The sequence below is a fragment of the Dendropsophus ebraccatus genome, chromosome 9 (genome assembly GCF_027789765.1).
Source record: "Dendropsophus ebraccatus isolate aDenEbr1 chromosome 9, aDenEbr1.pat, whole genome shotgun sequence".
In the NCBI taxonomy this organism is placed as follows: Eukaryota; Metazoa; Chordata; class Amphibia; order Anura; family Hylidae; genus Dendropsophus; species Dendropsophus ebraccatus.
Genome location: NC_091462.1, coordinates 38,961,411 through 38,984,929, shown reverse-complemented (window position 1 = coordinate 38,984,929; position 23,519 = coordinate 38,961,411). Strand labels below are relative to the sequence as shown.

Below are 23,519 nucleotides of genomic sequence, written 5' to 3'. Positions count from 1 at the left end.
GCACTTGTCTGAAATGTAATTTGGTGGGAGCTGAAAATTGTCAAGCAATCTATGGATTTTATATGAATCTATACATGAATTTCGTCACTCTAAACAATGATGAACAGGCACAGCTGGGCTCTCTTGTCCAGCGATCGGTCACCACCAGCCACCAATCAAAACTTCTTACATGTTGCATTCCAGGTTAATGAAATTGGAATGAATGCAATGCCTACATGTAGTAGAGCAAAGTAGTCATGAATTGGCTATTTCGCTAACCAAAGAGAATAAATAAAAAGTCGGACACCTATATTACTACCTATATTACTGGTATAAGCCACTTTCCAGCAATCAGTCCACTTTATATGTTTGTGTTACCAATTTCCGAATTCTTTTTACACTATGAAGAGACAGACACCATCCTTAGACTACGCTGCTTTCCTCCTCATTAATAGACAGAACAGAACTTGACAACCCAGAAGATAAATGAGAAACAAAGTGACAAAAAAAAGGAGACAGTGCAGAAAGATTTACGGCACCGTACCTTCCTTCCCGCAGCACAGAGCAACAAACAGCTGAGCCACGCTCCATAAATTATAGGCCGTAATAATAATAAAGGGCAATAATGGTAAATTGAGTTCATATAATATTGAATTTACAGGAGATTGATATAAATCCACTTCTATGGAAGTCATGGGTAACAGTCTGTTACTTCTCCAAACTTCACCTTCAACATGAGACGTGTTAATGGTGTGATGAACATCTGGCTGCTTTCCTGTAAGGGTTTACGTAGGTTGTGATTCTGGAAGTTCGTAAACATTATGGATGTTGTCAAGTTTTATTGGGCCTGTGTGAATTATAAGACAATCTATTGTAATGCAGGAAATTCCAGTTAACCACTGTGATGCCAGATTAGGGGAATTTATACAGAATCGGCTTCGGGAATGTTTGACCTTCTATGAAGACCTCAAACCTTTATCTCTAGTTTTCATCTCAATGATTCTGGCTTTTTAGTTTTGACATTTACTGTAGGTCCTAAAAATTCCAGGCAGTGCTTTACTAGATACGGGATCATTTTTTATCAGGGAAGGACCATCTATATTTTATAGATCAAAAAAAAATGTTGTTGAGAAATTTACTATACACAGAAATAGAAAATAAGTTTGTAACTAAGAGTTATTTAGGACCCATAAATTAAAGGGATTTAAAGGGTCATTTATATATGGTAAATATTCAGTTCGGCACCACTGCCCCCAGCTAACTTCCTGGTTTTGATTTGGGGGGGCTGTGGATGCAGAAGTGCCAAGCTGAATCAGGGGCTGATTGTTCAGGGACAATTCAAGTCCAGGAGATGTGTGTGACTTCAGTAGGAGACTATAAAGGAGAGTAAAATTATACTTACCACTCTCGGCAACCGCTCTCATAAGCTGACAGCAGTGGTTGGGAACATGGGCAACGAGCTAAGAACTATACAGAGACACCAAGAGGCCAAATTTTGCTTATGCCATTAATTTGCAAAAATTGCTTTTTTTTTTTTTTTTGCATTACCTATCTCCTAAGAAAAAGTTATGTGATGGTAATACCCCTTTAATAAAAGGGGAAAAAATTGTGTCCAAAAACTGTGTTGCCTTTTAACTTTCAAGAGGGGGTTGTGTAACCGGTATGTTTTTGGCATGATGATGTGAGTGTACATTGGGAGATGAGACAATACCATACAATGAATGTAAGTGAAATAAGGAAGAGGAGGTGTGGTGGTCATGTGGCTGCAACTACAATGCTTTGGGTGATATATCTATACAAAAGACACATCTGTTCACTTGTTACCAGATGTAAATAATGCTTATTTTATTTGCCAGAATACCTGGTGGAGGCCGCGCACCACTCTGTTGCCTCTTCACTTTCAGGAGTGGGCTGTGTTATTAAAAAAAAAAAGTCATCACTTATAGCGGTCCTTGTCTCCACTGGGGCTCACAATCTAAATTCCAACTTCACTTTCAGTATGCCTTTGGATTGATGATGCACCTGTACATTTGGAGACATAATACTACGCATAGGCAACATAATTTATCATGGGGACAAAGAGGAGAAGACTCTGTCATGTGACTGCAACTACAGTAGGGATTCATTCTTATACTGTAGCTGATCTAAGAATAAAGTATAGAAAAGATCATTATTATACCATTAGCCCTGGCATTTAAAGAGTAGTTACTTACTTTTGTGACCACTATGGTTCCTCTTTGGCTATAGGCCTCAGATATTACTCTAATGACCAGTCTGCTTAGGATACAAAATGATTTGCAGGAAAGGCTATTTATGTATACTTGCCTTACTACAGTGTAAATATTTTCTTATATATTCGATATATATCTTATCTTCCTTCATGTTTCCTCTTCTGGTCTCCATAAGTCTACTGAAATAAGTGATAAGACAGCTTAAGGTGGGCACCGGAGCGCCGCGGGTACCAGCAAAAAAGTGCCCCCCCCCCCCCCCCCCCGCTGGAGTATCCCTTTAAGTCTCCAGTCCAGCTCCCTACCTCCCCATACTGAGGATCTTTCTGCACAGGCATGCATTCTTGTGCTTTCTATGGGAAAGGGATGGTTAAGCCACAGCCAGACCACTCTGGCTGTGGATTATATCTTAGAGAATATAGGGTTGGGCAGTGATTTTTTTTTTTATTACTTCTGACCCACTATCTCCATATCTCCATCATCCAACAGTGGACTGCCGGGGGAGTCCCATACCCTTATACTGAGGGACTAACCTGCTGCAAGCAGTGGGTATGACCGACAAAAGTATGAAGTGAATGGGACCTTTAGACTACTTTATATCTTTCATGTTTTCAATTTTTTTTAACATATGTTCAATGTACAGTATGCTTATCTTTATGAGTCCAACTAAGACTTCCATATTGTCTGCTCTATTGACTCTTGCAACTCTCTATTGGTTCTACATGTTCTTTTAATAGGCATTCTATTGTATGTCATACCTTTATAATATGAGAAAAAGGGTAATGCATTTCTCTTATAAAGCATAAGGCAGATAATAATACAGGAAAACATAATGACAATAGGTAAAGGATCCTGCTCAGCTCCACCATCTCCTCCTTACACATTATTCTTGCAGAGCATACCCTCAACAGTAGAGACCATGGAGCCGAGCCAGTGAATCCAGGGAGGAATAGTATTCAATGAGGAATAGTATTCTGTGTAGGATACTTAAACAGTGGAAGGCAGCAGTGGTGCTAACTAGATAGTAAGTAGTGGGATGGTCATGACGTAGGTCAGGAACTTCTTAGAACAATGCGTTTCGAGGTCGTATTCAACATATAAAGTAGAGTACAAAATAATTTGTAAAACAAAGACAATTTTCTGTGAGATGCATAATAGTCAAAAAACAATAAAAGGACACACTATAAAGGTGTGATACACCTGATCATGTGACACACCAAAGAGTAAATAACACAAGAGAAAAGATATAAAAACATATAAACCCATCGTTCATGTCGATTGATCATTGCCTTCTATTACACAGAACGATAATTGGCTGTAACGGCTGATATCGGCCGAATACTGCTGATAATCGTTCCGTGTAATAGGGCCTTTACTCTGTCAGACAAAGTTACACATTATTTTGCCCTCCTGAATGGTAAGCGAAAACAATAAAAAGAGATCACAGAGGGGGAGATCAAAAAAAGTAACCCCAATAGCAAAACCAACTCCCAAGAGGAACAAAATGTGAAAATCTCTAACCTTTCTGACTATAGTCTAACAAAGAAAGAAATTTCTCTCTTAAGCAAAAGCTTGTCATATTGCCCTACTTTCTCCTTTCTTTTAGCCAACGAGCTCAGAATAATAAATCGAAATACTGAAGATCACCATAATCTCTCTAGGAAAAAAAAGAGGAACGATTAAATGGATGACAAGGAATAAAGACATCATTATCAGCAGTGTGGACAAAGGAGGGGGTATTGGAATATATCAAAGAAATATTATAATGTCTGATTGCGCTCATATATTCTCTATTCAATATGTGGTAGTGCTCCTACTATGTTATAACTATATATATATATATATATATATATATATATATATATATATTGCTATAACGTTGTAGGAGCACTACCACATATTGAATAGAGAATACAGGAGCGCGATCAGACATTATAATATATCTTTTTTACCACAAACTGAATGCAGGTATTAGTTTTCACTGACACGCAGCTCCCATATAGTCATCACATTACATTAGTCATCACATACACATTAGTGCAATTACTATATAAGTGGATAGCGCTACAGAACATGCACTAACTATTGAACAATATATCAAAGAAGCCCTTAATATATTGTCAGACACAGATTACTATGAAATATTGACGATCAATCCCTCATCAACTTTTCAGGAGCAACTTCAACTTTTGGTTAACAATGCTCAAACTGTTGGTGGTCTGCCAGAAAAAGAAATACATGCTTTTGGATAACCCTTCTCTGCCTTTTTATCATAAAGATAAAGACCCTTTATGTCCACCTGGTCAAGCCATTATTGCGGGCACTTCATCTGTCAGTAGAAATTTATAACATTATGTTGATCTTACATTACAGAAATATGTCATTGGTTTAGATTCCTAACTAAAAGACTCCTAAAAGTCCCCAAACTATCTCTAGATGACTTTAGATGTCTTAGCCCTCTACTCTAACTTCCCTCACAACAGTGGTCTAGAATGCGTGGCTTTTGTCCTAGGTAATGATAAATCTATGCGTGTAAAGGTATAAAACTTTATTTCATAACTGGTGTTGCGATGTGGACTAGTGGGCAACATTCGTTTCGCACACGCACCTAAGGCACGATTTAGGCCAAAAAGAAGCGTGCCTAAGGAGTGTGCGGGAAATGATCATCACTCGCTAGTCTACATCCCAACACCAGTTATAAAATGAAGTTTTCTACATTTGCACGAATTTATGGTGAATGCCATGTCTTTCTACAGTACAAGAGCATATAGAGACTTTTTCTATGCGTTGAGCACCTCCGCTATATTTTGCAGTTTAATGTCCTCCAGTTTTCCATTCACACACCTTGCTAAACCTCAGGCAAGAAGTTAGCAGTGACAAGCATTCATTCTAATTGTTTGCAATGATAAAACTATCCCTGAGAGACAAAAAAATTTTTATCCTAAAAGCATATCTTTCATCCTTACCCACAATATTTTTTGTTTTGAAGGATTAATTTTCGAAAAAATCAGAGGAACGGCGATGGGCACATGTTTCGCACCAAGCCATGCTAATAGTTACATGGGCTGTTTTAAAAATTAATTCATAACCTCTAACTCTCCCTGGTCCTCCAGTATTCGTCTTTTTAAAAGATACATAGATGACTTAGTGTTCCTTGGGACGGCACACTAAATGAAGGAAAAACATTTAGGCTTACCTCAACGAAAATACATCCTTTACAGCTTTCTATTCTTTCACAAGAATTGAATACCTGGACGTAAAACTGTACAGTGAACATCATAATGTTTTAACTAGAACCTTTTATAAGTCGACAGCAATAGTTATATAGACTACAGAAGTTCGCATGTAAGACAATGGAAAAATCAACATTCCCTTTAGTCATTTTAAAAGAATATTAAAAAAAAATCTAAAAATCTCCCTCCCTATTCACGCCCCACACACTTTTTAAAAAAGTTTATGTATACCCGCTTGTCTCTGTAACATGAGAAAGAGGACCTGCACCTCAAAATGTGTTGTTCTAAGAGACTGCAATAAAAGTATCTGATCTCCTACTTCATATTGGACACACTACATACCATCTAGTTAGTGCCATGGCTGCTTTCTGCTGTTCAAGCGTCCTACACTAAGGACTACTCCTTCATCCCTGGATCCACTGGCTCAGCTCCATGGTCGCTAGCAGAGGCAAGGCTACTCCACATCATATTGCTAATACTACTGTAGATGCGCTCTGAACGCAACATGAAAGGGTGAGTTGGTTTTTTACACCTTTCCTTTTGGTCTTTGGTCTTCCTTTTGGTCTTACCCTATGGTGTTCCTTTGTCTCCCTCTCTATCCCTTATATATTCAACAGTCAAAGGGATGTTTGGTGACTCACATATTTTTAATTGGTAAAAATATACATGTAACTATGTAGTCATTCCAGCCCGCCTTATATCTACTGCTCATTTGTGATTTCTGCTATGTTCCCTCTAAGTAGTGCTCGTCTATGGCAATCACAATGGCAGTACGTCCAAGGGAATTATGCAGGTTCCTTTGTATTGAAGGAGACTTGATCTGCTTTGAGTTTATTATAACGTAGCTGTTTCTATGAAAGAAATTTCTGGAACCACTACAGAACTGTATACGATGGACACATCTGAAGAAACATTTGTTGATCAAATCAACATTCATCTCTTAGTCGCGGGTTGATACCTCATTGATATGAAAATAGTGTTAGAGAAACCAGCTGGCATAAACAAGAAAATAAAGCTTAGTCTGGGCGCGTTCAAAGAAATGTAACATTTCTATCAATGATAAAGTAAGACTGGATTATGACCCAGACCGCCGCTCTCATCTATTTTCATATATTTGATAGTAAAAACAAAGAAGATAACTGACATCCACTAACAGGGCTGAGCATTGTAGTTCTGTGTATTCATTTCAAGCTTCAACGTTTCAGCTTTTCTCTGAGCATTTAGTCAGTCAGCTGTATCCAGATAGTCTGAAGCTCGGCTGCATGTGCACACAGATTTGCATTGATATATACAGTATGCAGAACAAAAAATATCACTGTTCAAAGAGTGAAGCAAACAAAAGCAAACCATTTATTAGATAGATAGATAGATAGATAGGAAATTTTTTGTGGTACCGATAGTAGACCATTAAATGTCAGTAGAGTTTTGAAGCTGGCGATATCTGTGGGAAATATTCTCATCTTTAAAATAAATCTAGATTCCAGATCCATTGTCCCTCTAACTGAGAAACTGTATTTTCCCTATAAACGTTAAGATTTATAGTAATGAATATTATCCACATATCCACTGATCCCTACATAGGACCAGTAGACCATATTTATTTTATTCAGAATGAAAAGGGTCTTTTATATAGGAAGATGGCCGCCTAATATAAGAGTCAATCGGCAGTTGTTGAGAGGAACCTTTAGACCAGGCGTGGAGAACCTCCGGCCCGTGGGCCGCATCCGGCGCCTGACACCTCCGGATGCGGCCCGCGGCTCCCCTGTGACGTGTGGCACTCTGGAGGAGAAGGAGCCGACACTCACCGCATCTTCCTGTGTCTGTGACAGCTGCCAGGAGGATGCTGTGAGTGCCGGCTCCTTCCCCAGCAGAGCGGCGCACATCTTCTGTCTCCTGCAGTTTGCGGCTCTCGTGATGTGCCCCGCGCTGGTGAGGCAGGAGCCGGCATACACAACATCTTCCTGTGTCTGTGCCGGCTCCTTCCCCAGCAGAGCGGCGCACGTTTTCTGACTTCTGCGGGCCGCGTGCGATAACGTCATTTCATCATGCGCCGCCTGCAGGAGAAGACCGGCACAGAAGAGAGAAGGGAGAAGAGGACCTGGACAGCGTGGGAGCCGAGGAAAGGTGAGTAGGATGTTTATTTTTTTTTATATTTGGGGCAGGCACTGGGGGATAACTTTGCTACCAGGGACATGACTGAGGGGCTTAATAAGTCTACCAGGGACATGACTGGGGGGTTAACTAGGCTACCAGGGACATGACTGGGGGGTTAACTAGGCTACCAGGGACATGACTGAGGGGGTTAACTAGGCTACCAGGGGCATGACTGGGGGGCTAACTAGGCCACCAGGGACATGACTGGGGGGCTAACTAGGCCACCAGGGACATGACTGGGGGGCTAACTAGGCCACCAGGGACATGACTGAGGGGGTTAACTAGGCTACCAAAGACATGACTGGGGTGGTTAATTAGGCTACTAGGGGCATCACTGGGGGTTAACTCTGGCTACTGGGAATCACTAAGGATTCACATCAGGTACAAAGAGCATCACAGAGGGTTAACTACAATAGCAGGGGCACTAGGGGAACAATACTTTGCCTTGCCCCGGGTGCTGCAAACCCACGCTACTAACTGCCACGTATGGTATAACATTGAGTGCGGCCCTCAAATGATTTTATTAATGCCCGACCGGCCCTCGACATGGAAAAGTTTCCCCACCCCTGCTTTAGACAGTGAAAGGATGCCTAAATGATTCTTAATTCATTCTGAACACTGCTCTCTTCTGTCATTGGTGCCACCATATCCACCCTTTTACACGGGGAGACGTGCTGCTGGCAATGTATTATGAACACTGGGATCTTGGAATGAGACCTGACCGAAGGATTTAAAAGGGTTACCAAAATCCAACAGCACTTATTGTAGCAGAATTTTAAGTATTCAGCAACAGTGCCCTGCAAGGCATAATGGACTTTGATGCATTTCCAGAGTCAGGTGACAGATTATACATACAAACCCAGAGGATATGGAATGGGCAAAGAGTAGTCAACTAGCTAAGGTCACAACCAAAATACAGATCAAAGTTACCCAAATTTAGAAAGCCAAAGTAACCTTAAATACCAAACAAAGTTATAGAGCCAAGAAACATAAAATGCATTAACAGACTGTTAGTGTCTAACTTAATTTTTCCACCCTGGTACTTTATTGGATATTGAGCTTGATTCCTGATGCCTTGATGTCCTCGACTGCAGACTGGCTGGTCAGCCGTCTAGGTGGCAATGGCATCCCCTTTCTCCTATGACTTCATCACAGAACAAAGTGACCCCTGCTGGCTGAGGGAGCAGGTGCTGCAGGAGTGCGAACAAGTGACTATCTTCAGGCCACGGGGTTCCACCTATCAACCAATGAATGAATTTGTTCCATGGAGAACTTCCATAGAGGTGGATTGTGTGCATAGACACCCTATTTATCCACTAGAAGTGCTGGTACTCCATAAAGATACTTGAAAGTATAGGTCTCCAAACTGCGGCCCACAGCTGTTGCAAAACCACAATTCCCATCATCCCCGGACAGATAAAGCTTTAGATTTGGCTGTTCAGGCGTGATGGCAAATGTAGTATTGCAACGGCTGGAGGGCCGCAATTTGGAGAGCCATGCCTTAAAGTATATAGATACAATAAGATTGGTGATCAACAACATCATGAACCCCAAGCCATTGAGCAAAATGCCCCAATGCTATCAACTCCTGTACACTCTTCCCCCATGGATACACTTCATATAAACAAGCTCCAGTATGTAAGAGAGAAGATTGCTGTTGTTGCTTAATCAGTATACAAGTACCTTATTAGAAACTGTACAGCGCCTGTGAGCCTTTGTCTTCTCTGTATTGTTTAATTCGCGGCTTAGGAGCTGATTGTGAAGAAGTCCTTCTTATTAACCTTTTTATGAAAGTGAAGAAATTCTTAATTAACGTTGATCTCAGATTTGCTCATCAAGACAAAGGCTTTGTGTTCCTTGGCTTAGCTAAATCTAACCATTAAGCTTCCTCATCTAAGTTTGATTATGTATTCATTGTCCAACCTTTTGTGAGTGATGTTTGTACCTATAAACCCTTTGTGACTTATCACAACTCTTCCGCTATACCCCCGGGCTCCAGGAATGAATACTTTATGTGTTTTGTAACAGTATATGCACTCACAGGTCACCAGCTTGTCTTGGAGGACAAAGCACGCTACATTTCCTAATTACCAAGCCACCATGTAATTTAATAGAACACTTCCATGGTGTGACTTCAGAGAAAATAAATGTAACTCTAATTGAAGGGAATTTCTGAGTAACACTGCCGTATGTTCAGTCAATGTATTCATACTGGTGTCCCCTCTACTCCACTGCTGGGATCTATCCACCACATGTACTTGTCTAGTTGTCCCTCCATCTGTTTGGCTGTGGTCTTCCCCATCCTACTTGGGAGGTATCACCTTTATTTTTAACATAGTGGCATGACAAGATTCCGAACAGTCCTTAAATGGGGGCCTCGACCTGTCTGATATCACCCATCTTACTGTACCGTTGGGGGTATCTGGCACCTTTTGTGGGGTTGCCATGCATTTAGAGGGACATTTATAAAGGTGTTCCGCCAGTGTTTTTTGGCATAATTTTTAACTAAAGTCTACACCAGCTATTTTTTGGCATACATCTGGGCAAGAAATGGGTGAGTGGTTTTGGCCACATGCATTTCTTTACATGTAGAAACATTGTCTAAATCACGTTTTTCATGTTTTTTACCTGCTTAAACCATAAACAAATTTCCACATTGAATCAATGATTAGAGCAGTCTCCATATTGTCTGGAGGAATTCTCACCACAGGATTGGTAGGTAATAGCTCCAGGCGTCACATTTAACACCACCTTACCAGACCTGACCAATACCGCCATACTGTGACTGGATAACACCGCCACGCCAGACCTGACCAATACCGTCATACTGTGACTGGATAACACCGCTATACCAGACCTGACCAATACCGCCATACTGTGACTGGATAACACCGCCACACCAGACCTGACAATACCGTCATACTGTGACTGGATAACACTACCATACCAGCTCTGACCAATACCGCCATACTGTGACTGGGTAACACTGCTATACCAGACCAGACCAATACCACCATACTGTGACTGGATAACACCACCTTACCAGACCTGACCAATACCACCATACTGTGACTGGATAACACCGCCACACGAGACCTGACCAATACTGCCATACTGTGACAGGATAACACCACCTTACCAGACCTGACCAATACCACCATACTGTGACTGGATAGCACCGCCACACCAGACCTGACCAATACCATCATACTGTGACTGGATAACACCACCATACCAGACCTGACCAATACCACCATACTGTGACTAGATAATACCGCCATACCAGACCTGAACAATACTGCCATACTGTGACTGGATAACACTGCCATACCAGACCTGACCTATCCCCCTGCTCCCTGGTTGCTGTCCCCCTGCAAGGTGCTGCCCTGGGCACGGGTGCCTAGTCGTAAATACAGCCCTGCATCCAAGTTAAAAAGTTCAAGTAATCCGGCAGCACATCTTATTTCTATCCAAGCTTATACAGATTTGAGGCTCAGGTGGTGCACCTTCTAGCCACCAGTACTATGCCCTACACAGTTCTCTCTTTGTGATAAATAGTCCTTTAGTCTAATACACGTGTATCAAACTCCTCAATTTCATGCCTGGACTTTGGCTGGGAATTTTAGTTTTGCAACAGCTGGAGGGCCGCGGGTTTGACACCCCTGGTCTAATCCTGTGCTTAGTGGAGCATCATAAATACCTCTTGTCTTAAGGTGATAGGCAAGAGTTAAAAAATTCCAGCTAATTTATTTAATCTTTAGATTACATTGTTTTCCAGCAAATATAATGGCAATATATCACCTGCTGCTTTTAATCATAGTTCATTGTAGCAGAGAACAGAGATCTCGGTATTTTTTTTCTGCTGCTGGAAAGAAAATAATGCATTGTATATCAGAAGCCAAGATCTGCTGCAACATTGTGTTATATTTCAATTGGTCCCGTTACATCATGTTGTTATTACCTTACTTAGGAAAAGGCTATAAATTTTTTATATTTCTCTTGCTATTTAGTCAGTTTGATCGCTTTTTTTATTATTATTGAGCAAAACAAGAAGGAAAACAAAACCTGCAGAACAAGAAGAATGGATGATACAGATACTAAAATGTATTATTTAGCAAATGTATTGCTTAGGACTGCTGTCTTGCATCACTAGGGTCATGGGTCAGGCCAGGCCAACATTAACATAGAGTTTGTATACTTTCCTCTGTTTGCATTGAGAGCTTAATGTGACTGTATTTCCCAACAGTGTTCATTGATCCATCTCAGGTTATGGCAGTTCTCATATACGATAAAGACTATTCTTATGACATAATATATCAAATTAAGAAAGACCCATAGTCCATTGGTGCCAGAAGCTACAATACCTGCTCAGCTCTGCAGAATATTGTGACTCCTTATAATAAAATATAGATACAGAGTGGAATACCCAACCACTGAAACTAAAGCGGTGATGCTTTGGCTGAAACTTTCAGACTCCCCTCAGTAGTCTGCAACAGCCCCTGGCAAACTGAGAGGACAGGGCACAGATATGGGTTGGTCAAGTCTTCTTCTCTCCTTCTCTTTCTGTCTTATACAACCTATACAATGCAGCCATGCCAATTTTAGGGCCCGTTCACACTACAGAATAGGAATCGGGCACGTCAATTCTTAGAGTGGAGAGGCGTGGAAAGCGGAGGCACGGAGAACGGAGGTGTTCGAAACCTCCCATTAAAACAGATAGCAGATGGGAATTATGCGCGGAGTCCACCGGCAGGGGTTACCGAGCCAAATCCCTGTGCCGATTCCGTAGTGTGAAGGGGCCCATAGGCCAGTTAGAGGAGGCATTATTTATATTAAATGTATAGTTAATCTGTACAATGCTTGTTAAGTAAGTTCACATCTGTTTATGCAACTCTGAAACTTGTTTGTAATCAACCAATCACCTTGTATTCTAATGGATGACTTGCTACTCGTAACCGGTTACTATGGTTTAAAAACATAAAATAAAATGATAATTGATTTAAAAAAAAATTAAGGAGTGGTGACACTGATTTTAGTGCTCTTACTGCCCTAAGAGCCCCTTCCATGATGCATAGTTAGTCTATGGTCACACGTAGTATGAGACCAGCCATTCCTGGACCCGGCCGGATGGAACGGCCAGTCTCAGGAAATATCATCCCGTACTGGAGTATCGGCCGGATGATCTTTAGTGCCGCTGAGTTCTGATACGCCCGCATCAGAACTCCCCACAGCACACATTGGAGTGTGCGGCAGGAGCTGCTCGCTCCATTGTGTGAACTGATAGGGTTTTCTACGGCGCCGCTAGGTTTCCCGGCCGGATTGTATACTATGTGTATACACTCCGGCTGGGATTCCCTCAGCCTGCAGCACTACATGAGCACCACAGAAATCACGACCCTTGTAACAACAGCTGTGATTTCTGTGGAACTTACGTAGTGTGAACATAGCCTTACTCCTCATTCTTTTCACTTCAGTGGCAATACCAGACTTGGGCAGTTTGCCAGTAGTGCGCACACTGGTACTTCCTTTCCCTGAGGTGTTTGGCCAGTCACAGCACAGCACCTACTTCTTCCTACTATGCCATGACATAATGCTGGTGAAAGTGCTATGGACTGAACAGGGTAAACCATGCTAGGGATGATTTACAATACATTACTTTAGATTGCATGAGGGGAGGGAAAGGAGATTATTGAAGCAATGTGAACAGAATGAAAAAAAACATTGAAACAAGGAAGGGGTTACAGAAAGGGGATTCAGGCACAGTGTGTACCATCTGAAGGAGGCAAATTAGCTCAGGTGCATAGCCCAGACTTACTCTTTCCTCTGTACATAAAGTAGTACTAGCTAAGGCCCACCCCCACTTTGTGTGTTCTGTCTCGGTTCTCTGTTATGAGAGACAGAATTTCCTTAACAGCCAGTGGACAGCAGACGGGTGTCAGGTGACAGGTGATTCCTGGGCACTGATTAGGTGATTCCTTAATATCACTAGTACATCTGATTCTACATTGGGATGATGCATTATTTCTTGGACTTGGCAAAGACTAAGGATATTTCTTTGGGGAGACAGGTTAATTACAATACAAGACGTCATTTAACTAATATACTAGGTGCATCGCAGGGGAGTATTTATATTACTATGGACATTCTGACAGTGGAGGGGTTAACTACAAAACTAGAGGCATCCTGGAAAGGGGAGGAGTTAGCTATAAAACTAGGGGCATCCTGGAAAGGGGAGGGGTTAACTATAATACTAGGGGCATCCTGAAGGGGGAAGGGTTTAACTACTAGGGGCATTCTGGCAGTGGAGGAATTAACTATAATAATAGGGGCAAGGGGCTTTAAAACTATATAGGAGCACAGAGGGGCTGGCGCAAGGAACCTAAGATGTTTCTCTGGTAGAATCTGGAGACAGGATTCATTGCCGGGAAAAGTCTTCAAGATTGCACGGCCTGTTTAGAAAGAAACAGTGAACCACTAAGATCAGAGAAGATGCCCCATGCTAGTTACTTGATGTAACTGCACTGCAATCACTTAAAGATGCTGATCTCATGCTGTGTAAACCAATATAACTAAATTTGTAAATATTGCATTAAATCTGCAAGAGATACACTAACTGTTCCGTTTCACTAGATTTAATTTGCAATGTTACATTAGCTTTTACACTAAGATACCGATCTTCCTATGTTAAGTTTTTAGTTTGGCAAACTTTGCCTGAATATTCCCTACCTCTCTTGTCATTCTGCTCAGCAGTGGCTGAAGCTTAGAGGGAGCATTGCCCATGACATGTTTTTCTGATGTTTACCGAGACATGTAGTTCAGAGAATACAACAAAGATGAGGGCAAATGTAACTAATTTTCTGCTTATGTGTTTTCCATTTAGTTCCAAAGCATAATCATTTTTAATGGAGTAAAATTGCTAATACCTATTATTTTTCCTTTGCTATTTGCAAAGTAGTTATGAAATGAAAGACTCCTGTGATGAGCAATTAATTATGCAGAGTAATTCCTATCTACAATCCATGAATTTCATTGGAGCCGAGTGAAAGGAAAATGTATTTGCCAAGTACAAGCTCTACCATAAAAGGCAGCGAATCCAGCTAAGGAAGCCAATTACTTAGCATTATTTGCCAGAATATACTAGAATGTCCTTATAATGAAGGTTTCAGGACCTTTTATATTATTTGACTGCTTACGTTTTATTCCAATAGTTATTTATAATTAAAGTTGTGAGTCGTATCCTAAATATAGTGCGTTCTTTGTCTGAGAAGCTGTGGGAGTTGTAGATACGTTTCTGTTCCGTGAATAACCCAATCAGCATTTTGTTACATTTGCAATAATCTCTCTTTAGGGAATTCTCCTGCTCCGTGAGGAATAAACTTGTTTTCAGTCCAAGTGGCATAGCGACAATGTGCTACAGATAATCGTCTGATTTTATTTTTTATTTTTTTACACATAGACATGTCATATTTACTTGGAGCCATTGATTCTACATGTATGCCATTAGTTTTGTAGTCATATTACCTATATTGCAGTGTATTTCTTGTTGGCTATGGGCATATACTGTATAGCTTCTCCTGCTCTATAACATGATGCTGTCAGATTGGCATCTGCATAGTTTCCCTTTAAAGGGATTCACTTGGATTTTTCTATGACATCATTAGCCAAATGGGAAAAGTATCTATATACACACCTGAAAGGTAGCAGTCTTCATTCTGGCCAATAATCATAATAGTAGGCTGACCCTGTTCTGTAGAGATCATTTTTTGGTGGCAGTCACAGGGAAGATTACATTGAAAGATGATACCATTATATAGATAACATAGGATCCACCATTCACATTAGGTGATTTCATAAATCCCCTCCAGCATAATGATCTCTGCACAGTTTGAAAAGCATGCCTAAAAACTGTCATCTAGGAGTCACAGTCAGCTTCAGATTATTTTTTTCCTATGGTAGATTTGGTCATTGTAACATTGTATGCTTTTTAATAATGACTAGAGATGAGCAAATTTACAGTAATAACAAAGTGAAGCACTTAGCTGAGTAGTCTACTTATCAACCAGTTGCCTTTCAACTCAGTGCAGCTCCTCCCCAGGTGCCTGGTAAAAGTTGGATGCAGTCCTGGGAAACTTTTCCAGTTTCCCAGGATTGGATCCAGCTTTTACCAGCACCCAGAGTGGGGCGGCAATAAGTTAAAAGGCAGACAGCTGATAAGTTGACATTTGGCACTTTTGACACCTGTGTTTGAAATTACAGAGGTCAGATGTTTCCTGTAGTTCTTGATCAAGTTTGCAAGTATGTCCCACTCCTCCATACAGATCTTCTCCAGATCTTTCAGGTTTTGGGGCTGTCACTGTGCATTTTAAGCTCCCTTTCACAGATTTTCTATTGGGTTTAGGTCTGGAGACTGGCTAGACCACTTCAGGATCTTGAAATGCTCCTTACAGAGCCACTTCTTAGTTGCCCTGGCTATGTATTTTCGGTCATTGTCAAGCTGAAAGGTCCAGCCACAATCTATTTCCATGCTCTTACTGAGGGAAGGAGGTTGTTGGCCAAAATCTCACAAAACATGGCCCCATCCATCCTCCCTTCTGTACTTATCCTTCTTCTTCCTCCAAACCTGGTGAATGTTCTAGTTTAATTTCTTCTGGCCACATGACCTTCTTCCATGCCTCCTGTGGATGATCCAGATGGTCATTGGTGAACTTCAAATGGGCCTGGACAAGTGCTGGTATGAGCAGGGGGATCTTGCATATCCTTTAGGATTTTAATCCATGGTTGCATAGTGTGTTACTAATGGTAATCTTTAAGACTGTTGTCCCAGTTCTCTTTAGGTAATTGACCACATCCTCCCATCTAGTTCTGGTCTGATTTCGGAGCTTTTTCAGAATCATCCTTATCTCACAAAAGAGATTTTGCATGGAGCTCCAAAACAAGGAAGATTGACAGTCATTTTGTATTTCTTCCATTATCTTATATTTGTGCCAACCATTTCTTTCTCACCAAGCTTCTTGCCCATTACAATTTTGTCCCCTGTGTCCTTAGACAGCTCTTTGGTCTTGGCCATGGTGGAGAGGTTGGAGTGTGATTGATTGATCGAGTGTGTGGACAAGTATTTTCTTATACAGGTAAAGGGGGAGATTTATCAAAGGGTGTAAAATTTAGGCTGGTGCAAACTTGCCACAGCAACCAATCACAGCTCCTCTTTTCTTTCACCAGAGCTGGAAGCTGAGCTGTGATTGGTTGCTGTGGGCAGTTTGCACCAGTCTAAATTTTACACCCTTTGATAAATCTCACCCAAAGAGTTCCAACAGATCCAGTTAGTACAGTTAATGAGTTAAAAATAGGAGAAGCATCTTAAAGAAAAACTAACAGGTCTGTGAGAAACTCAATTGCTGGTTGGTAGGTAATCAAAAACTTATTTTATGCATCAGAATGCAACTTAATTCTTTAAAAATCATACAATGTGGTTTTTAGGAATTTTTTTTCATCAATTCTGTCTCCCACAGTTGATATGTACCTGCGATAAAATTTACAGACCTCTCCATGTTTTGTAGGTTGGAAAAAAATTGTCTGTGTATCAAATACTTATTTTCCCCACAGTAGAATTATATCATTATTTTAGAACTAGTATATTTCTGAAATGTATAGACAACTTGATCAGACTTTCTCAAGGACCTTTATATTGCATATAGGTGATTTATATATATCATTAAATACGACATTAAAGTCACCTAAAATAACAATGTTCACTTCGGGGTCTACATGATCAGAATTTATGGCAGCTGTTAAAATCTCCATGTTAGAAGGTTTTTTTTCCAATCAGTCAAGTTTCATTTGCTTTTGTGATAACATATTGATCTTTCTGCTAAGACCGATATCACGCTGATGTTGAAAGTTTTATACTGAGAAGCATCTTAGGTCATTATGCTGTGAGAGATCACAGGTATCGACTTCGGGACACCTCCTGTTGGCATTCTAGTAAACCTGGAATACATAAGAAATCCTCTTCTATGTTTAACATGCAAACGGGCTTTGCATCAAAATAATGAATTTACCAAAATGGAATCTGTACATGTCAGGCTGCAATCCTTCAAATCTTCTTAGAGGTTATCTCATATTAAAAAAAAAAAAAAAAAAAAAGGATTTTGTTTCCAGAAACAGCACCATTCTCATTCATTTGTTACGTCTAATATTAGAGCTAAGTTTTGGTAATTATTGGCTAGTGCTACATAATGATTCCTGGTCACACAACCTGAAACCACTATGTCACGACTCTGCCTCTCACTCAATATAATGGGGTTGTGATGCCACCTACAGTACAAGTGGCCGAGACCCCAACCCCACAGCTTGCCTTTCTATTTCTGTTTTTATTTCTATGACATTAATAATTATAATAATATTTACTTGTATAGCGCCAACAGATTCCGCATCACATTTTTTTACACAATAAAAAGGTTATAATTGCATATGATAAAATTCAATTAGAATAAACAAAAATACATCATAAACATGAGACCTGCTCGCGAGAGCGTACAAACTACGAACTGGGGGTAACACGAGGCACAAGTGCTTTATTTGCCCCTGGTCCAGCCATTTTTCAGTGTCTCATGATTCCTTATCACACATTAAATAGTTCATTGGAAGAGACCCACCCCTATACCTTGGCCTACACCTCCTCATTATTGGTGACCCATGTATACAGAATCCCATATCTTAGATAAATAACCATTTACTAAACCTCTCTATGAGACAGTAATAGAAAAACATTAAGATTATCCTCCTGTGTCCTGGAGCCAGGACTCCTTCACAATGCTTCTGATCACATGAGACAATGAAAAATGCCTATAACCCCCCCTTCTCTCTTCCCTTTATTCTTCATACTACACAATGTTGCATAATATATGGAAAGTGAAAAAATGGAGATCAGCTCACCTTGTTGTTGTATAGTTCGGATATCAATGCATTGAGGGAGGGTGCACGGTTCCAGGCGGTGGCTAGCCGTCAATGGGTGAATGGAATGGAAAGAAGGTGCGGATCCAGCACTCCAAGGTAAGTTAAAAATCTTATATTTTATTCAATCATGTTAAAATACAGCAGAGCTATGTGTGCTGTGTGGCCCAGTAGATTGACGCGTTTCGCGCATGCGCGCTTAGTCATAATCGATTATGACTAAACCGATTATGACTAAGCGCGCATGCGCGAAACGCGTCAATCTACTGGGCCACACAGCACACATAGCTCTGCTGTATTTTAACATGATTGAATAAAATATAAGATTTTTAACTTACCTTGGAGTGCTGGATCCGCACCTTCTTTCCATTGCATAATATATATAATGTTTTGTATTAGTTTTATTATTGTATTATTTTTTTTCATTATACATATTAACTCTTGGATGCCTGCATATTTATATGTATTTTGTTACTTTGTTATTTGCCACACTGTTGCCACTGATTTTAGAGGGTGTGGGGACCCCTTTATCGAAGCTTTGATAAAATTAAAAATTGTTATTTGCATATCTAATGTAACTATTGTTATGTTGCCAGGTAGTACATGTCACACCACCGCTCTCCCTGCATTAGTTCGGACCCCGAGCCTTATGGTGCAACCGTCCTTGGATATGAAGCCGTTTGTGTCATTTCCAATGGAAAATAGTCCGGCTGTTGGACTCTTCCCAAACTTCAACACAGTGAGTGCATTTATTCTTATGTATAAGAACCAGTCAACATGAAATTGTTCTTAAAGGACAACTCTGGCTTTACAGAAGAAAAAAACAGAAACACACATTCTATACTTACCATCCCTCTGGTGACAATCGCCGCTTGAATCTCCCGCGGCCACGTCCCCGTCAGCTCCGGTCGGCGCCTTCGGATCTCTCTTGCTTCTGGGTTCCAGTGAAGTGAATGGGGAAGGAAAAGGCTACTGGTGCACATGCGCACTGACAGCCTTTTCATTGTCTGGATCGCATCACATGGCTTCCAACTTGCTCAGCCAATGAGGATAAGCAAACAGGAAGCCATGTGATGCCCTCCAGCCAATAAAATGGCTGCTGGTGCGCATGCGCACCATAGCCTTTTACTCTCCCATTCAATTCACTGGAAGATGCCTAAGAGGAAGACGATCATCAGGCCTGCTCTCCGCTCTGACAATGACACAAGATGCGTCGGGAGAAGAAGATGTGGTTGACAGTTATTAGGTACCTTTCACTTCCAGATAGCTTATTAACATACATTACAAAGTTATATAACATTGTAATGTGTGTTTGTGTGTTAACATACATTACAAAGTTATGTAACATTACAATGTGTGTTAAATACGCAAAAACACAAAACGCCGGAGTTTTCCTTTGGTAACTGCAGTATATTGTATGTGTAGATTTACAGCTGTAACATACATTACTTGACAATGCCCAAGCTCTCTTATGTAACCCAGGATCCATTAGAACACTGTATTAGAGGAAGTTTCAGGGCTAACCTAAATTAGAATTTATTTCTCAGATAAGTATGCAATGCAACAGCATAACATAGAGGGATTGTCCCTTCAAATCAAACTCTTTAAATTTGATCCAATTAGGACATAGCATAATACAGAGGAGATGGTAATGGAGCCACTGCAAATTGTATTTCTAGAGCTGGAGTACTTAGTGTCACCCTATATTACACCCTATCGCCACCCTATCGCTACACTTCTAAGGCTGCGTTCACACTATATAATAACAACGGCCGTTGTTTGACATGTTTCTCCGTCCGAAAGTGCTTTTTCAGCTGCAGGAACATTTTTTAAAGCCCATTCAAATTTTCTGGCCATATGGATGTGCCTGGAAATCATTAACCATTGATTTTCCTGCACAGTATGGCCGACATGACAGCCACAATGTGAATGTCTGTCAATTATTTTTTTGAGAAACAGCGGCTGAAAATAATTGACATGTTAACTATTTGTGTGGCCGTCACTGAACAACGGCCCTAGTCACTGCACTGTTTGATCACCATGGCCGTTGTCTAATTGAAATCAATGGGATTGCATTAATTTCATTAACAACAGCCGTTTTTTCAGTGAAAAGAATGGCCATTGTTAACAAAATTAATACATGGGGGGGCGGTTAACAAGAAATAAGGCCCCACCCCCTTTCCCCCTGCTGAACTCACTAAGAGACGCATGCCTCTTAGTGAATCCGACTGGGTGCTCGAACTTGTACCCGAAGAACCAAAATGTTTACCTGCTTTAAGCAGGTGTAGATTTGGATCATAATATACATCTGCGAGCAGGCATAATTAATGATAAATGAGGTGCAGGAGGAGGCTACTCCTCCTCCCCTTCTTGCTACGCCCCCAAGCCCCCCTACCCGCCTATTGGGCAAGCAGGGGATACGGCAGGTGTATGCCAGGGAGAAGTGGCGAATCTGCACCTTTTCCCTGGTGTACACCCTACTGTAAGCTTCATAAATGTCCCCCCATAGTGTAAACATAGCCTGAAAGTAAAGTAGGGCAATGGTATAGCACACCCCACATATCTCTACTAAATGGGGGTGAGTTTCTCTTTGTTTGTCCTTTATAACACTAATATCTTTGGCCAACCTCAGCTCCAGGATCTCTGTACAACTGTTGTCTCTGCGCTTCCTATAGCTATGCCCCTAGATGTATTCCCTGTAAGCTGTCATTGGAATGATCCTGTGGCTAAAAAAAAAAAAGGGCAATACAGATAATACCTTCATACTATTGAATTGCTATTTGGAAATTCCCCAGATATATTCTAGCTAGGCACATAAAGGTGAATCCATACTGCCGGTATATCCCCGGGAAGGGAATCATTTACTAGAGAGAAGTCATTTTACAATTCTCCTTTATTTCTGTTATGCCACCTATTTATTTAGAAAACAGACATGGAATAACAAGTTTCCGTCTAAGTCGTCTGAGGGTTGAATTGCAGTGTAGGAAGCTGTGTGCTAGCTAGGAAGGCCTCTCCAAATACAGTTTAGAGTGGGTGCATTGATTTTTTTTTTCTTAACTGGAAAGAGTGAATTGATTTTGGGTTTCATCTCACCAAAAGCTGTTTTCATATGGATTTAAATCAATGTTTCATCAACAAGGATGAGTAATGCTTTTACTTAGCTGCAGAGGAACTTACTCTTTGACTTTGAATTTTCCAGACAAGACAGTTTAATGAATCTATCGTCTAAATAGATATTTAATGCTTTGTAAATTAATTGTATGTGCGATATATAGTATTTAAGTAATGCGCTGGTTTCCTACTGTTCTTGTTGCCCTCGATAATGATTCCATTTTCCCCGTATTAGTCAGCGAAATGCATCGGTAGAAATCCTTAAACGCTTGCTGTCTACTAATGAGTATACCTAATGAGAGCCTGAGGAAATAGCCGCATCATGAGAAGCTTACTCATCCTGCTAATCACATGGTTACTGGGCCTGTAGGATCTGTAGTTGGTTTGTAAATAAGTTCATTTACCAAAAATGACTCCTTATGTACTAAAGTCTTAGCTACAAGGTGTCTTGCTTCCCTGATGTTTTCTCTCTACAGCCTGTTGTTAGGCTCAGTCCATCTCTTGTAACAGAGACACCAAGATGGAACACAGGAAGTAGGGGCTGGGCTTAGCTAGTGTTATACACAGAAGAGAGGAAGAGATCCTGTCTGTCTCTTATAGAGGATCTACATTGTGCCTCAAGGGTAAATAAGGGATTTCCTCTCACCTCTCACAACCCATTTAGTTCTAGGCAGCTGCGCCTTGTGTATATACCAGAGTTCTTACTACTGCATATACACAGTGCAGCCCCTTAATGTCATCATTATTAACCCCTTCCTTGCTGTCATTCTGCAACTGTTCTGCTTCCATAGCACCTTGCATACCAAGTGCATCATTAACTCCCTGGCCCCATATGCTATTTATAGTAGTATACTGTGTAAATAATCCCCCAGCACAATACCAGCCTTTTCAGTCCAGTAAACTTTCAGGCACGCTTTGATAATGTCATTGGCGGCAGTGGTCATGTGTTGATATGGCACAACCAACAGTGAGTCATTGGACCATCATGGCAGAGCAGTGGGGGATATAAAACATCAGTATATGTTGCGAGTGGGTAGATGAAACAGACGGTAATCACCTATTTATGCAATTGGTCTTCTATTGTAGTGACAAACATAGTAGGAGACAGTTGGAATACAACAGGGGCGTTCCACAGACCATGGCCCATTTCACACTTCTTCTGGCATGATGTAACGCCATCACGTACAGTAGATGCATCGAGCTAATTATAGCCCTTCCAATCCTTTGCCAACGCTTATCATTACAATGGTAATCATGCTGGATACTCAAGACAAATGCTCTCGGTCCACTGGGACTAAATAACCACGTTGATATGCATGTCTTTGTGTGAACTATGTTTTAGTGATATTGTATATATACAGTATGTACTTGTATGTCTTCTGATACTACTATCATTACTATACTATTTTATTATTTATTATTTGTTACACAAAGGTGTTTTTAACGGTCAATGTTTTTGTAATAAGTGTAGTTTTGTTACATTGGATCATGTGATTGCAAGGGCTATAATTAGTCCAAAACATCTATGTGATGACGTTACATCAGGGCAGTAGAAGGGCGAGACGCGTGAAATGGGCCGCCGCCCATAATAAAGGACCATTATAAAGGACCAATTGCATGAAATAGGTGAGTGCCGCCTGTTTTATGTACCCATTCGCTTCATTTGAAGTTTTATCAGAGCAGAGCACCACATTGATCACCCGACACCTGATCCCGCTGTGCTGGCTGCAAGCTTTTACACGTATTTTCCTAGCCATTAAAGTGACTCTGTACCCACAATCTGACACCCCCAAACCGCTTGTACCTTGGGATAGCTGCTTTTAATCCAATATCTGTTCTGGGGTCTGTTCAGCAAGTGATG

General features: G+C 40.8%; 1 protein-coding gene across 4 annotated transcripts in view; it reads left to right on the top strand.

Annotated features, from left to right (window-relative positions):
- ZNF385B (zinc finger protein 385B) overlaps positions 1 to 23,519 on the top strand; it is a 413,608-nt gene that overhangs the window by 282,201 nt on the left and 107,888 nt on the right. For all 4 annotated transcript variants that reach the window (XM_069985183.1, XM_069985182.1, XM_069985179.1 and 1 more), the window contains one exon: positions 19,144 to 19,286. In XM_069985183.1, the coding sequence (XP_069841284.1) occupies positions 19,144 to 19,286 (143 nt within the window). The remainder of the gene's footprint in view (positions 1 to 19,143; positions 19,287 to 23,519) is intronic.